General features: G+C 40.8%; 1 protein-coding gene across 3 annotated transcripts; it reads left to right on the forward strand.

Annotated features, from left to right (window-relative positions):
- Positions 1 to 12707: 12707 nt before the first annotated feature.
- LOC111236359 (zinc finger protein 501-like) lies at positions 12708 to 16670 on the forward strand. 3 transcript variants are annotated; one of them, XM_022765064.1, is made up of 3 exons: positions 12708 to 13185; positions 14140 to 14197; positions 14317 to 16670. In XM_022765064.1, the coding sequence occupies exons 2-3, from the start codon at positions 14149 to 14151 to the stop codon at positions 15390 to 15392; spliced, it is 1125 nt and encodes a 374-aa protein (XP_022620785.1). In that variant the 5' UTR covers positions 12708 to 13185; positions 14140 to 14148; the 3' UTR covers positions 15393 to 16670. The 3 variants fall into 3 exon arrangements, with proteins under 3 accessions (XP_022620785.1, XP_022620786.1, XP_022620787.1); XM_022765065.1 differs by having other exon boundaries at positions 12708 to 12834; XM_022765066.1 differs by having other exon boundaries at positions 12890 to 12911.
- Positions 16671 to 16860: the final 190 nt, after the last annotated feature.

Here is a 16860-nt window from a genome sequence, read left to right on the forward strand (position 1 = left end):
ACTAAATGCTAACCATTGCTGTTATTTAGGCGCATTCATGTCATATTGTTTAGACTGTAATTACAAAGCAAAACTTACTCAGAAAAAACATCATGTCATCCTCCAAAACCCGCAATTCTGAGAGTGTTAGGCAAAATGGACACAAACCATCAATAGGTAACAGCCTACATCTAAACAAAATCAAAATAGTATCTTTTATAGAATAAATTTCACCTCATTTAAACAAGACGCGTAACGCCATTCGGTTGTATATGGGTTTCAAATCAACCAAACTGCTTCAAATACTAAAAACAGCAAATGTTTGCTAATTTAGGCTTTTATTAAATGAGTGTCTACCAAAGTTTGAGTAGTGGCGCATTAACCAATTGAATAATGGGAACACACCTGAGTCAAATAAAACACAAGTTTTCCTGTTGTTTCCACTCTCCTGAACATGGAATACAGCTTTAGCAAGTGTCAAGCGTTAGTCTTATTAGCATGCTAATATTGCTAATTAGCACTAAATGCAAAGCACAGGCTGAGCTTCCTGATGCGGATATAGCCCATCTGTATTGCATGTATATGATTCAGATAAACAAAGGTTTTTTGCAACACATTAATAGACATGAAAACTCAGGGGATCATTGAGGTTATTAAATTTTCATCCATGGCATTAATGAATGAATGACTGGTTGGCGGAATATTTCATGGCAATCCAGCCAACCAACGATCATGCCTTCCTTTAGAGCTATGCCATTAAGCTGGGCTAAAAATCCAATCAGTTAATTGTTTATTTTGCAGTTCTCTATTGTATTATGTCTCAGCACCCAATTAACTAAAACTGCTTCATTCTCCAACCTCAGATGCCTGCCAGAGAAAACAAATGGCGACAGCAGCTGTACTGCTTGAAGGAGGAGAGACATCATCAACAGATTAAGACTGAAGAGACTGGAAGACTTCACACGTAACACTGAATCACTGCAAGTTGGTCTTTTGTGTGAAGAGAGACAAGAAGAACTTGAATTTGGACAGATGACAATGCTTATTTCAAAAAACTAACATTTGAAAACATTCTGGATTTTATAGGAAAATCCTTCGAAATGTCATGTTAATGCGGGTGGGTCTTTAAAGTACACATTTTGCTTTTTTACTAAGAAAAATAAATAGTTTTTATTCTTCCTTTGCCACGAGGGGCACTCTGGAGGTTTTTTACTGTTGCAGGAAGGATGGAATATACTTGCCCTCTAGGTGTCGAACAATGATTGTACCACTTATGTCCGGGGCCTGATTCAATAGCTTGTAGTCAGTACTTCATAACAATTGGGACTTTTGGGCTTCTCATCTGTTAAATATAGCAACATTTTGTACATTCTACCATATCCATAATGATGGATCTGCTGCTTTAAAGTTCTGTCCCCCAAAGAGTTTCCACACCAATAATATGTGCTTAAAAAATTATTAATTTATCTTTTAAGTTTATTTTCCTGTCATGTTCAGAGGAGGGTCTCCACAGACAGAATGTCATCTTTGCAAATGTCGCATTAAACCCCACTAATCCATCATCATATCAATCAAAGTTTGCTTGCTATAGTTCGTAATCCATAAATCAAAACATATTCTTTTTGCTCAAAAAAATCCCACACCATTTATGATTTAAGCATCCTATGTGCATGACCACTGATTTCACAAAGAGACAAGCAGCAGACATCATAAATATACTTGAAATTCTATTGTTTGGAGCACATTTTCTGATGCTTGCTTTTAGTTTAGCTGAATCATGGAGTTATTGAGTGCCTCAAACAAAATGGGATATTCTGTGTGAAACTTATAATATATTTGAAACTGGCTTTCAGACATTGTTAATTGTAGTACATTGATCATTTATAATGGAAAGAATAAAGATTTAATGACCAAATAAATTCACTTGACTGAGGAAGATTGCTGTCCAACATCTGGCATGCATGCATTTCTTATTCATCCCGTTATTGGTTTTTAGTAGCACCTAGTTTGAGACCACCCAATCAATTACCATGTGCAATTTTAGAAAAGAATGTTGTCTTAGTCTGATGTAAGTTATGATAAAAGGCGGACAGTTCGTCAGTTGCATTTTCATTGTATTTGTATTGAAAATGAAATTAACTAAAGAGTTAGCAACACGTCTCAGATGCTTGACCTTTAATACTACCTCCCATGTGAAATACCAAGTCATTCTCCCTGCTGATCTGCTACATCTGCCAGGGACCGTCATCTCTCTCCACTCCACCTCATAGGCTCTTGTCCTCTTCATTCCTCCTCACCTCCATCTGCATATACTTCCTGTTCCTCCCGCACCTTCAGAGTCTAATGGCTGCACCCTCTTCTCTGTTAGCGGTGACTTTTTAGTTGCCTCCAGCTGCGGCCAGTGACCGAGCACTTCACCTTCTGCTGATTCAAATGGATCACCTGCTGGTGTGTCAGAAAGAGGCTTCATCTTCTCTTCCTCTCAGTCTTTCTTCCTTCTTCTTCACCTTCCAAAGAAATTCCTCCCTCTACTTCATACCCTGAGCATCCACTCCCCAAAACTCAATTCGAATCCTTTACTTCTGCCTCTGTTTCCTCTTTCTCCACTAAAACACCGTGCCTGAAAACTAGTTCCTCTAACTCTCTGGTCATCTGTCATCACTTCAAGATTAACCCTGCTTTCCGCTCATCTTCTTCAAGCCTTCCTCTTCCGTTAGCCCTCTTCCTCTTCTTCCATAATCATCATCATACTGAACTTACATCTGCACTTTCCCACAGAGACTCCTGACCGTGCCAGCTCATCAATGTGACGACTCCACTGTAGTCGTCGTCTTCTTGCTGCCCATTGTATGACCAGGAGGGGCTGGGGCTGGCTAGAAAATCATCATCCTGCTGTGTAACGCCTTGATCATGGGAGCATTAGCAGCGACTTCTTACTGCTGGCAGAGCCTTGGAAAAAAAAAAATTCAAAGATGTCAAAAGTCATTTTAAAATGTTGCTTTTTGATTACTGTTAAAATAGAGTATGACACTGGTAGTGCCAAGAAATCAAAAAGTAGAGTGCTTTGAGATTTGCTTAAAATCTAATAAATTTCAAAAAAAGAAAAGAAAAAAAGACTGTCACAGACCTGTTACATCATGGCCCTCCGGGTTTTAGTGGCACACAAATTGTGAATCACAGCATTCACATATGGATGTCTGTCACCGGGTGAGGCCCTCCACCTATCACAGCAGAGGCACAAAATATTTGCTCAGTCCACTTGGAAACCAGTGAAAAATGAGTCCTGGACTTAGGGGGAATTACACACTGATGCTCACGCTGCTTCCCTCTGTAGGTGCAGGATTTGTGTGCAAGGAACTCGCGTTCCTCTGATGTGACAGAATAAATTTCAAGTGAATGCTGACCTTGAAATGTGAAGCACAGAGTTAAGCCACAATCGCAACTGTGTAAATCCAGAAACCATAGCATTTCTTCAGGTTCCACCTAACAGTTCAGGATCAGCAGTAAACTGGAAGGCCTTTAGGGAGAATCGCAGGGTCCTGGTCTGTCCCGATAGAAATGAACCAAGAGGCTCCTGGGCTCCTCTTGCCCTGTCCAGCAGAACAGCTATGGATAACACCACATGACACTGATCCCAGAATCGCAAATCAAAGGACAATGGCGAAAAGCAAAAAAAAACAAACAAGAAATTTTAAATATCCTTACATACCCCAAACTTGTCGATGAGTGGTGAACTGTATTGTTTGAGGGAATGATTTGAGAGACCGCACGGATGTGTTGCCATAGCAGCTACTGGAGAGCGTATTCCCTCCAGCAGGGGAGATGAGGAGCAGAACTCTGGACATTACTGCGCGCGAATGCTGTGTACACAGTGGGACTTGGCTGGTATGCTCCATGAAATCTAACAATGGAGGGTATTACATCAAATTTAAGCCACTTTACTTCGCAGATTTATAAAAGTCTGAAGCTCTGCAACAGCTCTGAAACAGTATCGATCTTCTAACCAGGCCATCAACTCCGATCTGGAAAGTCACTGGACTCTCCTTTCAGCGTTTTACGCACGACAGCCAGTTATGCCAGGTGGTTTCACAGCCACCTTGGTACACATGATGGTTCCTATCATTTGCAAGGATGTTTAGAAAGTTGGCCTTTACACACAATATAATATAAATATATCATATAGTCCAACCTCTGGATAACGGCTATCAATGTAATGCTATTCCGGTGCGCCCTGCTAGTTAACCGTTTCGGCGAAGGCTCATAATTGGAGCACGAATTTTAGAGCCAGTTTACACCCTGGCGGCCACCCTGTCCGCGAGCGGTCACCAGTTCGTGAAAATTACAAGATTAAAGACGCTGGGTTTTGCATGTTAGTCTTGGAAACAAATGTCAACTAATGGTCATTCTTCACTCGCGCCACGGCCCATCACACGCTGTTCAGGGATTAACGTGAACGAGGATGTTCCACCGATACGGTCTGAGAACCCCGTTGGCTTTTTGCAGTCTGCTGCCTAATTTTCACTCCTGCTGCAGTCTGCGCCAGGACCGTAGAAAGCTGGGTTTGACCCGCACTCGAACAAAGACAGACGTGGAGCAGGTGACCAGCAGACGTCTGCGGAGGAAAGCAAGGTTGCGACCGGACCTTTGCACTCCGGCTTTACAGGGTGCGCAGGATCGAGGTGTTACAGGGTGATGGGAGCAGGGTGGGCCTCTTAGAGCTGAGCTTGAGTAAATGCGCAGCGGGTGATCTGTGGGCGGGATTTCCTGTCGCCGGCTTTTTTTTGTTTGGGTTTCTTGGAAAAAACCTAAGTTTGGATTTGGGAATTTTTTTTCCCCGGGGGATTTTTTTGGCGAAAGTTTTTTTACCCCAGTTTGAAACCTTCTGGGTTTCCTTCTAGTAAATTGCAGATCAATTAAGTGTCCGCTGCCACAGCCGCAGGAGCCAAGTGCATAAAACACTCACAGCAAATAATAGAAGATGTCCACTTTGTTTTCATTGCAACAGACTGCTGTCCCTTCTACCCTTTCCCTTTCAATCGTTGCGCGTGAAGCCCCGCCTCACTCACGCTGGCCATGTAATTAGTGGAAGATTTAAATTGGCTTCCTGTTTCCAAGCAGACGAGGTTTAGTTTTTGCTTGTCTCCGATAGGAACCATCGCTGCTGAGAAGGTTCAAACACAACCTCACATTAATATAGGCCTTACAAATAAGACAGGCTTAAATGACAAAACCATACTAAATATAAACTTAAAATGTCTAGCAAACAAAGCTCCTCCGGGTAACCCACTGAAAACAAGTGTTAAATATTTCTACCACCATAAAAAAGCGTGAGGTGGAGAGGAGATTTTTTTTTTGACAAACCTTTATTTCACAGACTTAAAATTTACAAATTGCTTACAGCACATCGCCTTCTTCAGATTTATATATTGCCTCATCATAGTCAGGACTTAGAAAAAAAATATTTACAATTTATACATTACAGCAGCATATAAACACAAGGAAAGATTGTCAATGGTGCTTCCTTCAGTTAATTTAGTTGCAAAAACTTCAAAGGCCTAAACAAGGCAAAACTATGGCAAGGAATATATTAAAAGGTTTAGAACTTAAATCTTAAATCATTTATGCAGTGAGCGGTCTGAGATCATTTGAGGTGAAATCAAGTGTACGAAGGAGGACAATTTTCCTGGACTATTAAGAGATCCTTTGTTAATAGGAAAATCTGGGCTTTGTGCTCTGTTTAGCAGTCACAAACTATGAAGGCAGATGTTTAAATACACATTTATTGGCAACTTGTATATTTTTTTCTTACAAAAAGAAAAAATAAAGTTGAAATGTTTTCCACAGGACTTCAAAAATCAACCCCGGTCACATATCCATCAACAACCATCCCTCGCCTGTTAATAAATTATTATTACACAATGTGCTTTCATAAGAAAAATTATAATTCCCTTACTTTAAATAAATAGTTTAAATAAAGCATTTTTTCATTCCCCTGGGGAAGTGAAAACATTGCCTAGATGAAAGACTCATTACTGGGAGTGACTTTGCTGTAACAGGCTTATTCAAGAAACATACTTTTAATTCCTGATGGCAGATCAGCTATGTTTTAAACACAAAAAGGGTGATGCGGAAACCCTTTTTCAGTTAGCCAAAAAGAAAAATAAACCCAACAATCGGAATAAACAGCAGCACTACACAAGTAACAAGTTCAACAGAAAAATCTCATTGCCAAGTTATTATACAGATGTGCTTATAAGGGCATGATTCACATATTCTACATTCACTACATAATATCATGAGGTGCCTTTTCCCCTTTAGAAGATTCAAGTACTATTACCAGATTTTTGCTTTTGATGAAATGATCTTATAGGCAAACAACACAATCCACAGAAAGTAGATATTCGGAGGAAAAAAGTGGCTCCATACATCTTCCAATTAGTGAATAGTGATTCGGATTGCCCTTTATGAATACTCGGCTGAAACCTATATGTTTCCTTCAGAGAAAACTCTGCCGAATGCGAAAGTAATAGAGCTGATCTCAGATATCGGCCGTAAACATTCAAAGGTAATATCACACTTCAAATCTGCACGAGTGGTAAAGGTCTAATCTTGTAAACTAGCAAAATAATACTTCATAAAAAAAAAAAATACCAACAAATCACAAACGCAGTGGTCCAATTGCCAACCTTTTATAACCAGGTTTTAAGGATAGTGCAGTCACACTGGAGTCTGTGACAAGAAGGGAAGTAAGAAAAGCACTTGACTGTCCCACAATGCAATGCACCAAATGAAATGAAGGTTGCCCTGCTTAAAAACTAGTCAAGCGTAGATAACATTGTATATAACTAAAGGACCATCTCAGTAAACCAATAAAGTGACACATCTTTGAAAAAATAGTTTGATTCTCTTGTTGAGGAAAACGCAAAACAGAGATTTTGAAATGACTACAGCTCCCATTGAGCCTTAAGCCATTCACTTTACAGAGCTGTAGTGTGGTGTGAAAATGTGTTATCTTTGTTAGAAGTGATGGAGTGATAAGATTTTACCTGTCCAGTTTCAGTGGTAAAGACCTTTTAGCGTTAAAAATATACACAGATCAGTGATTGAAAAGTTTCATGCTAACTAGCGAAAAAAAACCCTGCAAAAAAAATTGTTGAAGCTGAAAGCCAACAAGAACAGAAGTTAACCCGCAACTTTGGCTCTACACTTAATTGTGTATGTTTCTTAATTGTTAGTAAATGCCTTTTAATTGGGGACACAGCTTGGAAGATAAAGGAAAACAGAAAATACTTGGCAATCACACATAAGATTGACACTGGGTGCGCCACCTTAGAGGGCGACCGAAACCTGTGCTAATCCACTGCGAGGGAGGACGATCAATGCTGCATGATGTTTGGGCAGCAGCGGTATCTGCGGGTCCCTTCTCTTACTACAGATAGTTGGTGCGTCATGTCCCCTCGGACTCCTGTGCTAAACTTGTAAACAGCAGTGTGGTTGGCTCATCCTTCGCCAGCTACACGTCTGCTCCAAGTTGCTGAAGCTTCTGACTCGGAATCTTGTTTCGGAAGTCCCTGTATTAAAAGAACGGGAGAGCAGCCAAAGAGCTCACACACAAAGGATTTGCGCCTTGTGCAGACAGGGTGGCTCAGCGATAACATGCAAACAACAGGACAAAGTTTATTTGAGTATTTCATTTGAATTCTAGCTCGGTTATACAGACAGGAGCTGGAATTTAGCATCTCACCGTGTGTTTTACTGTGGTCAGAATATGAGTCCTGCAGCACAACAATAAGTTTGCCCACCCCTTGTTAAGTCTATCCCAGAATGAATTATAAAAACATTACTGTGTGTGTGAGTGATTATGTGTGCATTTCTCTCCTCACTTACAGGATCTTCTGCAGCAGTTTTTGGTTGCCATGCCTCCTCTCTTCATCAATCTTACGGGTAGGTCCTCAATATCAACAGTCCCACAATAATAAGACACACAGCACAGGAGACACCAGGCACCTTCAGAGGTTCAAACTGAACTGCCTCGGGTTGTGAGCACCTCCCAGTCTTATAGTCGGCAAATCTATCTGGCGCGAAAAATGCAGAAAGAGGACAAAAGTTGAGCTGCATGTGAGTACAGATTTGGCCAAGATTGTTATGTTGGAAGGATTATGTGCATTGTTAACCACATGACCCACTTGCGGACTGATGAGCTGTAATGTGCGAGTAGTTAATCTCATTATAGCAGTTAGAGATTCACAGTGTGTGCAGATTTTAGCTAAGGCTGATTAAAATTTAAAAGGATGAGTGAGGATGAAAACCACAAATCTACATGAGAATAATTACAAGAAGTTATACATGATCAAGAACGGATCAACTTAACTTACTTTCAAATGAGGGTAGAGATACCCAGGGATATCCCAGAGGCAAACTTGATGAAGAACACATAGAAAGAGTAGAAGAGGGCTTCATGACCATGATGTGGGTTTCTTAACCTTGAAGTCATCCACTACATCAGGAAGCCATCGACCTGAACGGACAAACAAGATTTAGAAGTTAAAGTCAAGTCACGCATCCGCACAAAAATCACATTCTTGTATCTGTATACTTAGGGAAGGAGGCCGTGAATTTGAGCTCGTGCTTAACCAAGGCAGAAGGAAAGCTGCCGCCACGCTCACCACTGCCGCCACTGAGACCAAGTAAGACAGGATGAGGTTTCTCTCGATGCAGACGATCCAGATCATGCAAGAGGTATATGCCCACTGTAGAAAGACATCAGCGGAAGGCTGAAGTGTGTCGGAGCAACTTCAATAAAACAACCCATGCCTTTTTTACAATGAAAATGTCTTTGTTGTGCCCGAGAAACAAGCTACTATCACTTACCGCAGATGCCGATTAAGTAAGTTTCCGTCTTCTTCCAAAACCGGGTTCAAAAACCACTTGCCCACAATGGGATGGTTTAGACTCCCCGACAGCTGGGGAAAAAAAATGAGACATTGAATCTCAGTATTATTTCTCATTAAAACATTATTACATAACATACAGGACCTGTAAACTTGAGGGCTACCAATGTACTGTTTTAATGTATGTTGCCAGCAGCACTAAGAAAAAGCCCTTGAATCTCTGTTTTATCAGAACAGCCACAGGGAAGCAGAGGACTTAAATTTCTTGAAGCCATATGCGATACGTTGCCGTTTCGATTCTGAATTTAATTGAAAACATTGTGAGTTTACTCCCACGTTGCTGCCAATAATATGTCTAACATACATTTTGTATGTGGGAGAAAACCCGCGGTCAACCGTTGTAATGTAAATTTAAATTCTGGTGAACTTAAGAGTGGGAAAAAGAAAAGTTTGCATTAAACAATGATCATGGGGTGATTAAAATCAACTGTGTGTAGTTTTGAAATTCAGTCCTTGCGATTGAGTCGTGTCATATCCTGTGGTGTAATTGGTTTTATTATAACCCATGTTTTATGTGGTGCAAGAAAATGTCAAAGATTTGCTGCCCATCTGATAAAGGGCCTGATTTCATATTCTTATCTAATCTATTCTTAATCTATCTAAAAAAAAAAGCTGCTATGTAGGACTTGCAGTATTTTTAAGACCCTCATTCATTTCTAAAATCCTGGCTGCAGCCCTGAGTATGAATATTAATTCAAAGGAATGTGTGAATGCGTGTATCCCTAAAAAAAGCAAAATTGATTCTCCACTGAAAAGCAATCAGACTCGAACTGGGTATTCATCAAAGGGACAATGTGGGAAATGTGGAGGAACCTGAGATAATAGTAACCCACTGGCAGGCAGGAGTCGTCAAGCGGACAAAGCTTACCAATATCTTTGTGGGCGGGTCCTGAGTTTGACCCCTGAAGGCCGGGCCAGACAACCTTTGGGCCTCTTGGCCACACTTGCTCAACCAGACTTGGGTAAATTGCACACACAGGAACAAGCACTGTCACTTGAAAAACTCAGCAGGGCCTAACATATCCATTGCTGACGAAAATATTTCCATTCTGCCCCCTCCACTCCCAACCTCTCCAAATATTGATACATGGTGCCCAAAAAAATGTCTCCACTCCTAATCCAGTGGGCAAGGACCAGAGCAGAAACCCACGAAGGGGAGGAAGAAGTGTGAGAGACGAAGGACGCAACGGAATGGGTTGCAGTTCCCATGGGTGGTCAGTGAGGATCGCCATGGGCAACAAAAGCTCCACTGCGTGTGCCTGCTCTCTCCTTCATCTCCTGCTAAACCCGACGTGAATGTGTGGCTGGTAGACAGGTTACCCAGGAGCCCAAACAACAACCTCCTCTACCCCGCGTAAAATCTCCGGCTGTTCAGTCCCCCGGTGCACGCATCTCCTCGTCGAGGAACAGCCTCAGAGAAACAGCTTGAAAACCCACAAACACTGGGAGTTTGATCTGGTGCCACAAAGACAGCCAAACAGGCGTATTTCTAGGTGGAGATGTACTGATGTCTCACATCTAGGATGAGCGGCTTAGTATCACAAGGAGGTAGATAGAGGTCTTCGACGAAAATGAAACACTCACCATGTATGACCAGGAGAATATTCTGAAAGTCGTTCCTGTCCCAAGAGCAGTAGGTGGATGAACAAGGGCAAAGTTTCCCTCCAGTAGCTATAAAAAAAATTATGATCAGTGTCACCTTTAAGCAAATTTACAGTTACAAGTTAAAGTTGATAGTTTCAACATTTTAATATAAACCAGTTGCATTTCTTGCCTAGCCAAGTTGTTTTTTGCCGAGTTCCCAGCTTCGTATTTACCTTAAAGATGTGAGAGTGGTATGAACCTTCCCAGCGTTACTCTCAATAAGCGAAACCAACTACGCGGGATTCCCCAAAATGTTTTTCCTATTTCAAATAAGACGTTCTACCTGTTGACCTCTACATCCAACACAAGACAAGATAATGAAACACAAGCTTCTACCATGAGGCAGAGAGGGAAGAGGAATCCGTATTGGAAACCAAGATTTGACGTTAAGTGTGTGGCTCACCACCAACACAGGTGCCCTGACGGAAGGTTTAAGGGGGACTTGTATTTTTTATTGGCTGCTCTCTAAAATACAAACATGAGATAATGAGAACAAAAGCATAAGCCCAGCTGAAAAATCCCTTGTTGCTAAGAAAGAAATCTAAGTTGCGTCCCCAATAACAGCCACAATGTAATAGTAAAGATAGTCTTCTCAGAGCTCCTATCCTGTCGAATTCCCAATATTCTATTTGCTAAATCTTGCCACGAATATGACGCGAGCCTGCAACTTGTCTGTTAAGCACCCTGGTCGCTCATATGAAAAGTGCGATACCCCCACCTGCTCAAAAAGCCCATGTAAATAATTCCGCACAATAGCCATTGAACTCATTATTTGCATCAGAACTGCTCTTCCGTCCACTTCCTCCCGGAATTTTTGCCTCTTCCTCTGCGAACACCTCATGCACAAGCCAAAAAACCCACCAAGACTCCAGCACAATGAGCCCGTAGCTACCGCCATAAAGAGGAGATCCCCGGAGAAAAAAGTGAAGACCCCCTGAAAGAACAAGGAACAACCTCCAAGCAATATAAGTTTGCTGAAAGACGCACGGCAAAAGCGACAGCCAGTATGCTTGAACTTTGAACACTCAATAGGTCCGATGCGATGACAGTCCTGCTAAAGCACAGTGGTTCTCCTGTAAATATTAAATCTGTTTCTATGTGTGGTCCGACATTCATGCAACATGTGCCAGGCGTATGACAGTCAGCTCATTATTGGTATGTGCAGTGAACATATTATTAAAAATAATAGAATAGATAGGCCTCTGAAAAAACAGTGATGTCAAGTCAACAGTAATGTCAGCTGACAGTGTATATGTGCGGATGTATGATGGATGTATCTTCTCTTAGGTGGCGATTGGGGGCATGCGCTCTGCCTACAGGAAGACCTAAGGAGGATACACAGCATCTTGTGACACATTCAAGAGCATCCCACTCTGCAAGACACATTTCAGGGTCCAGTCCCTGGAGGTGTGGGGCATCCAGAACTCTATTTCCTTTCCCATTGCTTTCCCCCTCAGTGAAATAGTGGAGAGGCCGCCTTGTAACCATGCATCTTTTGGTAGAACCTGAACCAGTTTTCTTGATCTTTTTCAATGGACTAGATTTTTTTTAATGTAAATTTCAAATATTATATATGAAATATTTATTTTGTGAAAATACACATTTGTACGCATATTGTGAGGCAACTGAATGAGATTTTACTTGACATGATGTGTACAGGTCTGGTCAAGTTTATTTGTATAACTCTCCTATGGCATACATTGTATTACTGAACTTTGAAAGTCTACATAAACAAGGGTCCAAGCCAAAAAAAAAAGTATTGTAATATAGGCCATTATATGCTTATTATCTCTTTTTTTGTCACTTTTTTTTATCACGTGTTGTGTCTTCTCAGTGTCTAATAAGTTATTTAGAACATGCGTGTCGTTTTAAGTCAGTGTATGATTTGGGAGTGTCTAATGTATCTGGCCAGTTTAACTTGGTCCACACATTTCCCTCTTAAATAAAATAATTACATGGAACATAACTCGCACTTTCTCCTCATCCTTTTAAAACCACAGCACAACGCAGGCATGTACCGCATGAACAGTAAAATAAAACTGCAATAAATAACAACTTTCTGTCTTAAGATTTAAACTTCCGAACTTACGTGGGGTATTTGAATGTATCATGCAAGGGAGCGACGAGCATCAACCCCACACTGTCACAGCTTGTCTGGCAAACTGCTGCAACTAGCTATATTTAGCCGTGAATTAGGTTAAATTTAAAACGTTGCGGGGAAAAGATGTGACGAAGTTTGCTGTTGAGGATTGTGTGAGAGGTTGGACTCAATCTTACATGCCCTGCTGAATCTTCAACGGCTTAGTTAGCTGACGCGACAACGTTAGCTTCAGCTAAGTTAGCTAACGTTACCTAGCTCTTTTTGTGTGCATGCGTGTCCCAGATAAACACTCACTATCCGTCTGTTTTACAGCCACATCAGCGGTAAAATAGCTAACGTTAACCATGGGGCGGTCGGCGTTCGTCTGTCATGAGATGAGGTCATGATAAACTCAGTTCAAAGACATTTCAGCGTAGTTGCACTGCCTATGTGCAGATGTTGCATACTGCATTGACAGCGTAATCTTCTCTGAATCACCACCGGTTACTTTGCAATTCAAGGTGCACTCAGGTATCGTTAACTGAAATATATTTTCAGCGTTAAGCATTGTTTCATTGCCTATTTTCTCCTCTTTCCATGTTGCTGAAGTGCAGTTTGATCCCCCCGAAGACAGCAGTATAAATAGCTGAGCTAAATAGATATTTGGTGAATCATATTAATAGTATCAGTCTCAACAGGCGATGCCCACAATGGGCCTCTGTTACTGGTTTATCCTGTTTTAGAGATGATGGGTATCTGGTAAAGAAGGCCACCCGTTGGCCAGAGGAATACCTCTGCATTCTCTCAGACCTGGCTTGCTTTTACCTGACATATGTCAGCTCAGATAATCAGAAAATAAATAAATCAGAAGAGTTAAAGATGGGGCTGGCTGAATGACGAAAGTCACTGTTTTTTAAAAAAACAAAAACAAAAACAAACCTAGCCTTCTGAAACAAGCTGTGGTCTATGGGGACCTTATGGAAATCAACTTAATCAGACTTCTCTCTGTTCCATCAAATTATTGTCTTGCATTTTTTTTACATCCACATCATGACACCACCTCTTTTCCTTGGCTATTAAAAAAAGACAGTAAGATGTCACTAACACATCGGCCAGGCTTCTGTATATGTCGGTCAATAAGACATAGCAGGACAGAAATGCTAAACTAGGTTTGAGGTAATTTAGAAATAGCAGAAACACAGATATGTTAGTTTTTCAACGGCAAAATGTCCCACTGGCTATGTATCTTGGTGACCAAAAATCTGGATAGATCAGTATTAGTATCATTTATGTTATGCGGTTATGTTAAAAAAAAACCTCAGCCAATACATCTCCATCAGATTTTTTTTAAAGCTCCCCAATATTGACATCAATATCAGCCTGAAAAAATCTAGCATCGCTTTAACCATATTGTACATATCTATAAAAATACCAACACTGAATTTCTGCTGTATAATGCTTATTTAACTTTCACTTTCTCCGCAGGCTGCAGTCATGGGCCCAGACACTGCATCTGAGCATAAAACTGAATCTTCAGAGGAAAGTAAGTGTTCATGCTTCTTTGTATTTTCATGTGTTGTTGGTCAACACAACAGTTAACAAATCAGTCAATTAATTGAGCAAAGTATTCAGAAAATATTCTTTGATGTGATTTTTCCTCAGGTCCTGCAGAAGTCGTTGTGAAGGTAATCTCAGAATCAGATTCCGCTGATGCTTCGGCTGCTACTGAGCCAGAGGACTCTAAACAGCTAGAGAGCCATATATCAGACAAGTGTTACCCTTGCTCCATCTGTGGAAAAGTATTTGACAGACCATCGAAGCTAGAGAGGCATAAACCTGTGCACACGAGGAAGCCTAAGACTCTTCATCAGTGTAAGCATTGTGATAAGAGTTTCACACAACAAGAGAAGCTGATCCGACACCAGAATTGCCACAATAGGACTAACAAGCACCCCTGTCCTGACTGTGGAAAAGTCTTCAACAGACCTTCAAAGTTAGAAAGGCATAAGCGCACACACTCAAAGAAACCAAAGGTGCCTCATCAGTGCTCATACTGCATGAAGACTTTCAGTAAACTCAACAAACTTGTCCGTCACAAGCGAATGCACACTGGGGAGAGGCCTTTCACCTGCTCAGTCTGTGGGAAAGGATTCTCTGAGTCAGGTCACTGCAAAGCACACGAAAAGACACATGAGGAGCAGCCAGAAAAACCTCACTGCTGCCCGGACTGCGGGATGCGTTTCTTCAAGGCCTCAGAGCTACGTCGGCACTTCCGCTCCCACACAGGAGAGAAACCTTTCAGATGCACTTTGTGTGAGAGCTGCTTCTCGCGTTCAGAAGGACTTAAGAGACACATGAGGAGCCACACGGGGGAAAGACCATACAAATGCATTATCTGCGGAAAAGGATTCTATTCTCGACAGGATTTGAATATTCATGGGTTGACCCACTCAGGAGAGAAACCGCATCTTTGTCCTGTGTGTGGTAAAGGCTTCTCACAGCTGGGCAACATGAAAGAACATGAACAAAATGTTCATATTAAATCAGAGAAGTATATTTGCAATGAATGTGGGGCAACCTTCACACGGTACAAGTCACTGACAAAACATCAGCGGACACACACAGGCGAAAGACCCTATCTATGCCTCACCTGTGGTCGCAGGTTTTCATGGAGCCACTCTCTAAGCAGACATCGGAGGACACATGCACACAGACAGATGTCTATAGACACATCCTAAGCTTCATTGAGTTTTAAATGACCCTCTGAGGATCTAAGCAGTTTAAAAGAGATGTGAAATCCTCATGGAAAGGACATTTCATCATCAAGCAATTTTCCTGGCGCGCAGTCAGGCTAAAATTTACTAAGTTTGGTGCATTGAGAACTAATTTTGAAGCTTTGAAGTGATTAACCTTGCTGCTTCCTTTATTTGTGCACAAAATGTCGGCCAAAAATTGTTAGTGCAGGACTCCTGTTAAACTACTTCCTGTATTTTTATTGATCCAAGCCCGAGGGTGTTTATTGAACTATGTTGGCAGTTAAAATTAATATGTGCCTAGAATATGCAATGTTTTGCATAAATATGCTGTTTGGATTGAGTGAACACAGGTCATGTGGCTACATAAGTGCACTGCTGTATCTGGGGAAGATCTGTTCACATCTCTGTTTTATGACAAGTTTGGATTTACCTTTAGATAATGCAGAACAATATCTTTAGTACAATATCATGGGATGAATCATTCAATTTTGACCAAGTCTTTGCAGCTGTTGATTAGTGGAGGTGCCAGACTTCAGTCTGGTCTGAAGTGAATCGAGTGAATGTCCGCTTTCCATAGTGATTAACTTAATCTGATGTAAACTGCTACCTCACTTTAGCACTACCACAGAAGGTACGCAAACAAGATTTTTGCATATAGCAGTCCATATCAGCAGTGGTTCTTTTCGCTGCAGTTCTTAAAACAAAATTTTACTGTTTTGAATTTTGTTAGCCAGTTGCCCAGAATAAACAATTAAATGCCAAAAATAGACAATTTTCGTACTCGTATATCTAATTGTTTTTAATTTTAAGTAAATCTTAAAAGAATGGTTAATGCTATGCTGAGTCAGAGCAGAAAAGTGCTGCTACCCCGTATATTCCATGCAGGAATATAACCTCGCACTACGAATGGCAAACACCTATGGCGAGAGCACTGATCGCTGTTGCTTGCAGTGGTTTGTACTGTGGAGTGCAGCAGCAGTTTTTCTCTGGTGTGAGTTGTGTACGATTAAAATTAATATAAAAGTCCTTTTCAGATTTATTTTTTATTTCAATTTTATTTTATTTTAAGGTGTATACCATATATAATGTGTAGTAAATGTAATCCTAATTCTCTGTGATACTATCTACATACAGTTCATAGTAGCTTACTTTTAATAAACATACACTACATTGTGCTGTAGTTTGCTGCATGATAACAACAAACTACATTTTTAAATACATATTCAAGTAATGTGCTCCTTATTCATAGAAAATACAACCACCAATAAACTGTATTCATATGGTAGCTATAGCAAGTAGAGCGTTTTTTTTATTGTGCATCAAACCATTCTGCTGTATGTTGCCTACTTTTAAAAAGAGGTTTCATTTTATGGTTTTTACTTTAACTTTAGTTTTTTACTTTTCAGATTTCTAGTGTAATGTCAAGTGATAGATTAAATAGTAGATCAGT

This window comes from Seriola dumerili, unplaced genomic scaffold, assembly GCF_002260705.1.
Source record: "Seriola dumerili isolate Sdu_G_001 unplaced genomic scaffold, Sdu_1.0 BDQW01000621.1, whole genome shotgun sequence".
Classification (NCBI taxonomy): Eukaryota; Metazoa; Chordata; class Actinopteri; order Carangiformes; family Carangidae; genus Seriola; species Seriola dumerili.

Excerpts from the sequence above, each read along its gene's own strand:
- LOC111236359 (XM_022765064.1), top strand. The coding sequence starts at position 14,149 with ATGGGCCCAGACACTGCATCTGAGCATAAAACTGAATCTTCAGAGGAA. Across the intron at positions 14,198-14,316 it reads AACTGAATCTTCAGAGGAAA|GTCCTGCAGAAGTCGTTGTG; the intron begins GTAAGTGTTCAT and ends ATTTTTCCTCAG.